General features: G+C 39.4%; 2 protein-coding genes and 1 pseudogene across 2 annotated transcripts; 1 reads left to right on the top strand and 2 right to left on the bottom strand.

Moving 5' to 3' along the window:
- Positions 1-1,692: 1,692 nt before the first annotated feature.
- On the bottom strand, positions 1,693-2,359 carry LOC139648927 (chymotrypsin-like elastase family member 2A; annotated as a pseudogene).
- A 769-nt stretch (positions 2,360-3,128) lies between these two features.
- mns1 (meiosis-specific nuclear structural 1) lies at positions 3,129-8,728 on the top strand. The gene is made up of 10 exons (XM_071525225.1): positions 3,129-3,267; positions 3,398-3,622; positions 4,693-4,820; positions 4,999-5,101; positions 6,274-6,503; positions 7,037-7,253; positions 7,358-7,465; positions 7,642-7,899; positions 8,261-8,386; positions 8,492-8,728. The coding sequence occupies exons 1-10, from the start codon at positions 3,265-3,267 to the stop codon at positions 8,600-8,602; spliced, it is 1,509 nt and encodes a 502-aa protein (XP_071381326.1). The 5' UTR covers positions 3,129-3,264; the 3' UTR covers positions 8,603-8,728.
- Positions 8,729-9,058: 330 nt separating this feature from the next.
- Positions 9,059-11,115, bottom strand: tex9 (testis expressed 9). Its single transcript, XM_071525226.1, has 5 exons — positions 11,071-11,115; positions 10,134-10,307; positions 9,736-9,870; positions 9,230-9,364; positions 9,059-9,136 (listed from the first exon to the last, which is right to left on the bottom strand). The coding sequence occupies exons 1-5, from the start codon at positions 11,113-11,115 to the stop codon at positions 9,059-9,061; spliced, it is 567 nt and encodes a 188-aa protein (XP_071381327.1).

Below are 11,115 nucleotides of genomic sequence, written 5' to 3'. Positions count from 1 at the left end.
AACACATTACACTGAATTCATTTATTATAAAGTAACTTTTACTTTTACTATATTTTAAATGAGCTACTTTTCTTTTTAATTGAGTAGGTGTTTACACCAGTGATTTTCCTTCTGCTTAAGTAAAATCTCAGCAGACGCTTCCTCAAAATTCAGCAGCACAGGGCTGTTAGACTCTTAGTCTTGTTATGCTAGGCCTGTAGGTTCATAACTTATAAAAACAAAATCTCAATCTTTATCACTTTAGCGTTCTGGCTAACTTCAGTAGGTAAACAAATCAAGTTATGCTTGAAGTCTCACAGGAAGAGAGATCTTCTGCCACTGAAAGTTCATTCTATTAATAGAATGTTAGGCCTATTTTACCAATCCCCTGAACAAGCCTGGCAGGTTTACATGTGTGCCATTAAAATTAGCCAGCATTAGAGCTGACACAAGTTCTCATTTCCTCACTTTTAGGATAATGCTAGTCGCCTATAATTACTTAACATACTGTATCCTAAAGCATTAGCATGTGCACCAGACAGAGCTATCTACCGGAGGCCCAGAGATGATTTTGGTGCTAATAGGCTACTCTCGTCATTTGCATGTTGCAAGGGCACCAACTCACCTGAGAACTGCTGGTCAGGGATTATGGCTGAAACTAGTGCCTCTAGATATACATAGACACTCAAATCATGCATGTGTTCCTGGTAGATTGGCACTTTAGCATACACCAGTGATAGAGTCCAAGGCCAAGAGTTTTCGAGTTTTAGAACTGAAATCTCTCAGCTTTCTAAATGTGTTGGTAGACTTTCAAAATCATGTAAGGAAATAGTGGTTATGCTTTACTTCCTTCAGTTGACAGGTAGTTTTACATCTGTTAGAGATGTAAAACTAATGTCTAATGCCATTGGCCCCATCGTTTTCCCGATCGAGAAATCGCTGTTGAATAGAGCAACACCAGACTCTGAATCGCTCGACCAAATCTGAAGAGTGGGCGGGTCAGGTGTCTGGAACCAGGCTAGGACTGGCTTCTTAATCACAGTATATCTAATCCACACTCATCTGAGCCACACATACTTAAAGCCACACATACTTAAAGGTCTAAAAGTGAGATTTAGATTATATCATTCTTGTGCATATAATTTGTGATATGTGCTTTTTGCAATGTATTTCATTTTGGTAAATGACTGCGTTTTGGTAAATGACTGCATTTCCTATGCTAAGTTTGAAAGGAGGATTTTATTTGCAACATGAATATTCATGTAAAGAATACATAATAGGGATTTCTGTGCACTCCTACCACTGACAATTGGTTTTCAAAGCATGCTGTCTAATGTCACTTGAATGACACTTCAATGATAGATATTCTACACCTGTACGGCAGGTGGCACACTCCTACAAATTTTAAGTGTAACTATCTGTCACTTGAGTACGAGTTGAGTACGAAACTTGGAATATCATGAACATTTGCATTTTAACACTCAATGATTTCCTTTTAAGTAAAACCATTTTCCTGCTTTTATTTCAGCCCAACTTTAAGAGCCACATAGTCACAAAGACAGTAACCCGTAAGTACGCTGACTCTATCTGCAGAGCTGTAAGCAACAGAGACAGCACTGCACTAACATTGTCAAGTGGAGCCAAAAAAACAATCTATGCACTGTACTGTAAGATGCTTTGGACAGAAGCATCCACTAAAAGACACATGTTATATTAACAAATATTGTACAAGCCAATCCCATTTCCACTCACATTGTTGATCCAGGAGATGTAGGCGCTGACGCGGGTGAAGGCGGTGGGCTTCTTGGGGTAGTTGCAACCCATGCTGGAGCCGAAGCTCCCCACACCGTGGACGTCCCAGGAGCCGTCAGGGTTCTGGCAGTTCAGGGGGCCACCAGAGTCTCCCTGAGGGGCAACAGAGCCAGGCGTGATGTTCAGGCAAAGGATACCGAAAACCTTTAGAAATTGTACATATGTATATAATAATCATTATGGCACTGTGTAAAACTATTCTAAACTGTAAGGCTGGTATATTTTCACAGGAACTCCATTTCTATATTACATGAGACTGTAGAATAAAATTTAGGGGTTGTGGGAAATGAATGTGACTCACGTTGCAGCTGGCCAGCTGTCCATCTCCTCCAGCACAGATCATGTTCTTGGTGACCAGGCTGCCCTACCAGTCAGGCTCGGTGCAGTTGGAGTGGCTGCCCACAGGCAGGAGGGCCTGCTGCAGGATGTCAACAATGGGACCTACAGCTGTGGAAAAGAACAGGGCATTCAAATTTAGCGCTGTAGTCAACACCACCTTAATCGAGTCCAAGTCAATTCCAAGACCAGGTCCACTTGAGTTCAAGTCAAGACCAGGTCCAAAGGGCATTGAGACCAAGTCAAAGCCAAGACCAAAATAGGCAATAAACAGTGTACATGTCTTTCCAAATGTAAAAATAAAGCTTAAGGAGTTTCTTAAGGATCAACAGAGATGATAGCTCTGGACTATACCCTTCAACATCCAACTAACTAACGTCATTTGGCCCATGGGAGCAAGACCAGCCTCAGAACCACTCTGAAAAATGTAATTCTGAATAATATCATCATGTAATTGAAAATAAAAACCATTTGAAAAATTAAAAAAGTGTTTATGAAATGAAAATACAACTTAATATAGTCATGTTATTTTGAAAACAATTATTATGAAATAATATTATGTAATTTTTTGAAATTAAAGAATAAAATCAATAAATTATTAATGTATTATGATTATATATTATATATTTATGTATTTATTTATGTAATTATTCATTTTACTGACACATTTATTAATTTAATTAGGACTAATATGGTCCTCCATAATAGATTGTTTCTCCTTTCTGAGTTTGTTGTCATTTAGTTTATATTATCCAGTTAAACTTTTTTTGTTCATCTTATTTAATCTGTATTTATATGATGCAGTAGGCTATTTAATTTTTCCTGCCATTGTATGTTTCATAATTTTTTGTGCAAATACTCACTACCACTAAACTAATTACTTGCATACAAATTTATAAACACTCCTCAGACCAGGAACTCTAAACGTAAGTTTCCCAGAATACAACACGGCCCTGACGTCCTTGCGCGGTGTTGCTAAGACAACAAAAAACAAAACACCTGAGGAAAGCATCAAGTGTGCATGGCGGCTAATTCGCGTCTGTCGAACAAAGCAAGTTTAAATGAATCAGTTAATATAGCTAAACTTATTCACGAATATAAGGACTAGAGAGCTGCGTAGCGAACTGCGCAACGAACATGGTAAATTTGCGCGGCCAAACTGAAGTCAGAGTTAGCTTGACTCTGTTTTTCGTTAGCTGTGAACAGAGCAGTCACGACTTAGCGTTTGGTTTGTTTGGTCGCTTGACTTTTTTCTTTGTCTCTCTCCCAGGCTTCAATGAGCCAGAGGCGCAACTGGACGCGCAACCAGCAGCAGAGAATAATGTCTCAGCGTCAGTGTCAGGAGGAGCAGAGACTACAGCAGACTAAACGCATTGACAGAGAGAAGCAGCTGGAAGCCAGTGTGATGAATGAAGAGAGGTCTGAGAGGAAGAGACATCTGCGCAAGGTTCAAGACGAGTTACAGGAAAGGCAGATCGAGGGCGCTCTTCTAAAGGTATTTATTCATTATTTAAGGCATTTCTCAGTAGGATTTGATTTATCTACGCGTTATGCTACATAGGTGAGCGCTCACCTACAAACACGTAGATAAGTTAGTTAACAACTTGGCACTCCTCATCTTTGTTTTCTTGACTGAAGTCATTGTCACCTGCAGGAGGCCCAACAATACGTTTGGTATCCCAGAGCCACCCATCTCTATATTAGCTCTTGGCACTGGGCAGACACACATTTACACGACACACCTCTAACGTTACATATTACACTACACCGCACAGGCTTATTCTTTTGGCTTGAATTAGTCTGCACAGCAGTTCAGTAACTACACTACACTAGCAAAGACTAGACTAAACTATGTAAAAGAGCTAGATTAAAAACTGTGGACAGCGTATGACAACCCAGTTTACTACCATTCAGCAGTAGAGGCTTAAAGTTCAATGGCTGCCAAGTATACCATCCTATTGAAGCCAAGAGGAGAACTGATACTGTGGGCTTGTTAAGGCCCACTCAATGAATTTCAGAAACTTTATTGGACTCCCGACAAACAAATAAATAAAAGCACTAATTGCTATCTGCATAATCAGAGCAAATACATACATACCATTTCATGAAAATCTTTTGAAAAAGATAGTATGTACATTATATATCCACAGGTTGTCCCAGAATGTAGGAGCCCTGACTATGAATGCCAAATCACCTTTTGTCTTTAATCTAAACTTTGGAACAGTTAAAAGGAGTTTTATCTGTAGATCTAAGGCAGCTCTTCTGTAGATAGGAAGTTAAAACTCTGTAATATAGAGTGTTGCCAAGCCATTTATTGTATTTTGTGCTTTGTTGTTTTCAATAAAATCTTACGATCTTGCAAATGGAAGCCAATGCTGCAACAGTGCATGATGATTATGATTCCTGAAAAAGTACCTGTAATTGTAGTGCAGAGATTAAAATGCATGTTAATCTGATTAGTTACTTCGCTTTTGTAATCTGATTCCATAACCTAAGGATTACAGTTACTTCCCAACACTGTGAATTACATGTAGATAATCCATGTCAAAACTGATTGACTTGCAGGCAGAGGAGGAGAGAATGAACAGGGAAAAGCAACTTGAACAAGAAGAGAGAATGGCAAAAGAGCTGGCCCGCATCAACTATGAGAAGCAAAGAGATGAAAAAATGAGGCAGTATATAAAAGAGAACAGGTATGCACACTTACATTATCATTACCTTGACCTACATTATGGGTAAGTGTACAAACTCTGCTCTTTGATTGGAAGACCTTGCTTCTGTGTAATCATTATCTGCTTTGGTCTTTTTCATCCCTATCATCACCAAATGTACATTTTTTTATGTTTTTTTTTTATTTATTATTATTTTCAGCATTGAGCTTCGAGAATTGGAGGCAAAGCTCAAGTCTGCATATCTGAACAGGGAAAGAGCTGCACAGATTGCTGAGAAGGAGGCTATGAGTTTTGAGACCATGGTGAGATCTGTCTTTATTTTGGTTGTTTTTCATTTTCTGAGCTGCCAATTGGCAAACGTCAATTCCATTCTTTGGATTACATTCTCTCCTCAGGACAAACTATCTCTTGTCTGCAATAAAGCCAGACTAATTTCCTCACATTGTTGCTTTTAAAAGACAGAGATTAAGGGTCAACAAGTGTAGAAAATATCAGGAACTGCAATGACTAACATTCAATTCAATTCAATTCAATTCAATGATGCTTTAGCTAGCTAACATTAACTGAGAGATGTTGGGCAGTTTCAAGTTTTGATATGTTTTTGAGAGAAAGTACCTGTTTGATCAGCTTTATGCAGCTGCTTCACAAAACTAAGGATTGGAGCATAATAGGCGCCTATTGTTACTGAAGCAAGTTAACTACGGCACACCTTATTCATTTATTTATTTATTTATTGAGACTCCGGCTACTACTGCTTAACCATTTGCATAGACGAAAACTTAAATATTATTCATGTGATTAATGGAATTATTTGCTAAACATGCAATGGACAGTTACTTCAAAACATCAGAAACAGTTACAATTTTGCAAAACCTACTTGAAACTGAACCCAGCTCAAAAATTACGTATTACCTAGCACTACTGCCTGTACTACCTTGTTGTGGAGTCACTATTCATCATCACTGTTGAATCTCTCCACAAAGCATATGGCTGCACCAGCACCGACGATTACTCTTCATCATGCACGTGTCAGGAGGCTTTGTTCTTTATAATGGCTGTGATAGTTTTCTGCTTCCTGCTTTTTACCTGAATTGTTTTAATACAAGGGTGATAAATGCTACAAGGAAGTGGCAAGGAACCATTATGTCATGTCAGCCGATCTGGCCCCTGCAGCCGGTCTGTCCTGTAGAGGGCGACTGTGTGCCTGTCAGCTATAGACCAGACATATTTATGAGTTTGGCAGGTTGAACATTCTGTGCTGCGCGAATAAGACTAGGCCAAAAAACAATTGCTTAGTAAAAAAAATTCCCTGTTAAATATAAATACATTCCCTTGCACCCAACATGTATCATGGGTATAAAGATTGATAGAAACTGGATGGGAATAGTTGGAATCCTGACTCTAGTATTGACCACAAGTATATATTTTTTTGTTTTGTGGCTTACTGACTGTACCTCTTTTCCTCTGACATTAGCGTCAGGAGGCAGACTTTGCTCGCAAGATGAAGAGTGAACATGAGCGAGCGGCCACTGAGCAGCAGAAGCTGGAGCAGAAGCACCATGAGGAGCTGCTGCAGTACCAGAGGGAGCTGGAGCAGCAGCTCGTGGAGCAGGAGCGCAAGAGACAAGAGGTTTACGAGGAGTTCCTCAAGGAGAAGCTCATGGTTGATGAAATTGTCAGGAAGATTTACGAGGAGGATCAGATGTGAGCACGCAGCCACGCCCACACACGCATTTTTCTTGCTAATCATTACAGTCAAGGGATAACTGGAAAGAGATTAGTGCCAGCAGAGATTTGGTTTGAATGATGAAGATTTGCATGAATCTGAATTTGTTATGCCCATATTGAACTGGTGAATTAAAAAAAATGGAAATAAGTTAATTCAATCATTTAATTTAGAAGGCACGACTTGAAATTGAATGCAGTGGCTTGATAAATGGGATTATCATTGAATTTAAATTTGCAAATCTTGCCATTTGTCCCATTCACATTCACGCCATTGCATTTAATTTCAAATTGTCCTTTACAGATTCAGTTATTGAATTCATTTATTCAACAAATCCATGCCTTTAAAAATTCAACAGTTCAATATGAGCATGACAAATTTAGATTCATGCAATTCAAATCCAATCTCTGCTGGCACTAATCTCTTTCCTATACTAGAGTGTTGGAACGGTGTCAGAAATAATTGCTGTAGTGTAATGGACTTGTTGCAAAATGAATGTCTTTTCTTGCAGGGAGAGACAGCTGAAACTGGAAAAGGTGAAAGCCACTCAGCAGTACATTGAGGAGTTCAAGAGACAGCAGGCTGAGTGGAGACGCATGGAGCGAGCGAAGATGGAAGCTGAGAACAGACGCATCAAGGAGTTTGCAAGCTATCAGCAGCAGATGGAAGAGAGCAGGATGTCCAAGATGAGAGAGAGAGAGCAAGCAAAACAACAGCTTCATAAAGTGGTAAGCGAACAATTCTCTCCAACTCCCATCCATCCATCCAAGAATGATTTATTCCTTGGTTTGCCACCAGACAAAAATCAAACTGTTTTCTTCCCTCCTCATAGCTCACTGAGAAGATTGAGATGGACAGGCAGCAGCGTGAAGAGATGGAGCGAGTCCGGGAGGAACTTTGTTTGGAGGAACAAGCAGAAGCTACCAGGCAGAAGGAAATTGTGAGGATGTTTATTTTACTACCTCAGCTTTCAAAAATCCAAACCACATTTTTAGCCACGTTTTCAAATGTCTTTTCAAGAGTATCCTTATGATATCTGACACTCCATGAATTCCTGTTAATTTATCTTATTTGCACCTGAATCATGTGCATTTATTCTGGAATTTCTTCTAACAGGAGGAGATGGAGAAGAAAATCAGACAAAGGCTGATGTTGCAGCAGACCTGCCAGGACCAAATGGCATTCAAACAGATGCGGAAGCAGGCAGAGAAAGAGGAAGAAGAGGCTTTCCGCCAAATGATGATGGCCAAGTTTGCGGAGGACGATCGCATAGAGCAGATGAATGCCCAAAAACGACGCATGAAGCAACTTGAGCACAGACGGGAGGTGGAGAAACTAATAGAGGACAGAAGACGGCAGCATGAGGCTGACAAGGTACAGTTGGTTACAAGCCTTGCTCTCTGTATGCATGATCGGAAATATTCTACATTAAGAATAATGTGGTGCTGTTGTCAGTTTCCATAGCAATGTAGCTTCCTCATGAGACAAAAATGGGTCATTAATCTATTTCTGATGGATCCCAACATGACAAGAGAACTAGTATTTTCATTTGCCTGACCTCATGGGCAAGACTAAACTTATGCAAAGAATATGTTTTATTGAATGAACATGGGTCAATATCAAGAGAAATAATCCTACCAGTATGGTGCACCTCCAGTGTTGTCGTCTTTTAATTTTAATGTCACTTTTAAATAGCTTGCTCTGATGAATGGCAATTTGATCACTTTCCCCCAAGGAGCTCGAGGCTAAAGAGAGAGCGATTGAACAGGAGAGGGAGGCGCTGCGTCGACAGATAATTGAAGAGGAGAGGCAACGACTTCTTAAACACCATGCAACTAAACTCCTTGGATATTTACCTAAGGTATGAGGCTGCATGAATAATTCTATACAGGTTCATATGTTCTGTAGTTGAAGCATGCATGTACAGTATATGCATGTGTGTGACTGTCAGTGTAACTGTTTTCAGGGCTTGCTCCGTGAGGATGACCTTGAGCACTTTGATGAGGACTTCAGGAGCAACTTTCAGAAACGTCAGGCGAATATCTTCTCTGAGGAAGGCTGGGGAGGCGATGAATAACTTTAATTTTAAAAGTTTTATGCTATACCACTAGATGGCAGTCTAAGCTTGAAGTGAAAAAATTAAGTTCCAATTTTTAGTGACAGCAAAGCCCTCAAGATATCATAGCATATGTTGCAGTTGTGGATTCAGTAACAATAAAATTATTTCATCTTATTTTGTAACAAACTTGTCTTTATTAGGATACTATTGGACAGGCATCAACATCACTCCAAACAATTACCAAAATAAAATTCACAGCTTTTCTGAGGTTTTCTGGTGGCTGAATGTGATAATGGAAAGGGATTAAGATCCAATCTTGCCTTGTTATGCTGTCACACTATTCAAATGCAGGAGAGTGGACTACCCTCCTGTACTCCACTACACACACACACATCTATAAATATCCATCAACATGCATATCTAACAGGGTTGCTTTCTTTGTCCAAGAAATGAAATGCTGAATCTTCCACTGCTCTATGACTTCCCCCAGTCAAGAGCTGTCATGAATTCCTCTTCTGTGAACGACAACAGCTTGGCAGCTTCAAAGTGCATCTGCTCCGAGTAAGAAAAGACTCACAATTAGACTCTGATTAAAAAGTAATTAGCTTTGATACACTGTTAACTCTCTTGGGTACAGAAACTTACTTTTTGTCTTTTCAGAATGTCAATCAACTTGAGCTGTTTCTTAAAACCCACAATGAGTTCTGCTTTCTGCTTTTTTAGCATTTTGTTTTCAGCAAGTAGATTTTCTTTGTTCTGATGCTCCTCATTTATCTTGTCCTATTTAGATAGAAAAAGAGACTGAAATTAGTACAAGATTAGCAGAACTGAAAATCTGCATTCTGGGGCCGCAATTACCAAAGTGTACTTGAATTACATCTTCATAATGATCAAGGGGATTTCTGAAAAACATGCGTATGCATTATTTATGAGATGAACTGCACTTATTTAAGGTTACATACACGTACCTCAGGCTTATGTATGTGTCATATAAAGCACAAACTAACTAAACTTCCAACGCATGTGAACAAGCTCAACTGCAGCTGTGGCCAAATGCATTCACTTATAAAGAGCTAAATCTGTCAGATCCAATATATGAAAAAGAAAATATATTTTAAACATAGTGTGTGTTTATCTGGTAACTTACTTACCTTATTCATCTGCTTCATCTTATTCAGCTGAGCCTTTAACCTCTCCACCTCCTCCAAGGCTCTGTTCAGACGGACCTCTACAGTGTTGTGGTTGCCTGCTGCTTGTTTGTGGAATCTGTTCAAACTGTCTATTTCCTACAGAGAACATAAGCAACTATTAACAAGCACTGCACTTACCTGATGCACTTACACAAGTTGTGTAAGTGCATCAGGCGTGTAAATTTTTTGATTTTGTACATCACAAGTATTGGATGAATATCAGATTTTACCATCTTTCACTGAAAATGAATCTTACCTGTTTTGCAGTCTATCATATTGTCAATCTTAACATAATATCCTTTAAAAATCCTTGACACTTTACACTGTACCTCAGACGGTAATCTGTCACTGACACAAACCTTTTGTAAACCAGCCACTTGCAGTTGGAGACCATCACATTTTCTGCCAGACTCCTCCGCTAAAGCTCTGTGCTTCTCTATCTGTGCTTGCTGAATGTTTGTGGTCTTCTGCAGTCTGGCTCGGTCCTCCGCAATCTCCTTTATTTTTGTGCTAAGCTTAGCGTTTTCATCATCCTGCAACAACAGAGACATGATCTTAAGTACATACAATATCCTTAAAAGTGATCTGCTCCTTCAACATATGATCTTAAAATTATAGATTAGAAACATGGATCTACAGAATATGCAAAAGATAATGCAACCACCAATGTAAAGTCCTGCTCTTGATTTGGTGCTTGTTTCCAAGCATGGATTAGATTGGGGGAAGAGGGGACAAATTTAGATCCTGGTGTGTTAAGGAACTCTTAACACACCTGTCTTTAGAATGATTTTCCACAAGCTCTAACTGGTTTTCTCAAACAGATATGTGTCAAATTTGTTTCCACCCTGTGTGCTGCACTTGTTGGTTGGGTAGTTGCCTTTAGTTTTTTCAGTCAACAGAGCTGAGAGTGACACTCTGTCCCCCTCTGCTGATACACAGGAGCTTCTTACAGGAGCTTGCTTACTGATTAGTTTTGAGGTATCTTACTCATGCATGCTTGCTGACATGACTTGAACCCAGTATCTCCTGTTTACTGGACTACTGCTTTATCCAACTAAGCCACCTCTCTACACCATCTGCCATCTGCATCATATTACTTGGTTTGATATAATTTTTATGGAGCTTCTGCCTTATTAGATAGTACAGAGTGATATGTGATAGGGAATACAGGGGAAGAAGGGGGATAACCTGCATCAAAGGTCATTGTCCAGATTCAAACCTATTGTGAGTACATGGTCACACTCAGCCAGACTGATAGTTTTAGTTTAGTCATTGTTATCTGTAAATTTACAATACCTTCGTACAACATTCATATGATATTCGATCCAGTTCCTCTTGCAT

The sequence above is a fragment of the Centroberyx affinis genome, unplaced genomic scaffold (assembly GCF_046629955.1).
Source record: "Centroberyx affinis isolate AG114_WGS23_722 - 3 ecotype Tasmania unplaced genomic scaffold, CSIRO-AGI_Caff_v1 ptg001273l_1, whole genome shotgun sequence".
Lineage (NCBI taxonomy): Eukaryota > Metazoa > Chordata > Actinopteri > Beryciformes > Berycidae > Centroberyx > Centroberyx affinis.
Note: the sequence above shows the minus strand (reverse complement) of the source record. Positions and strands in the feature narration are given on the sequence as shown.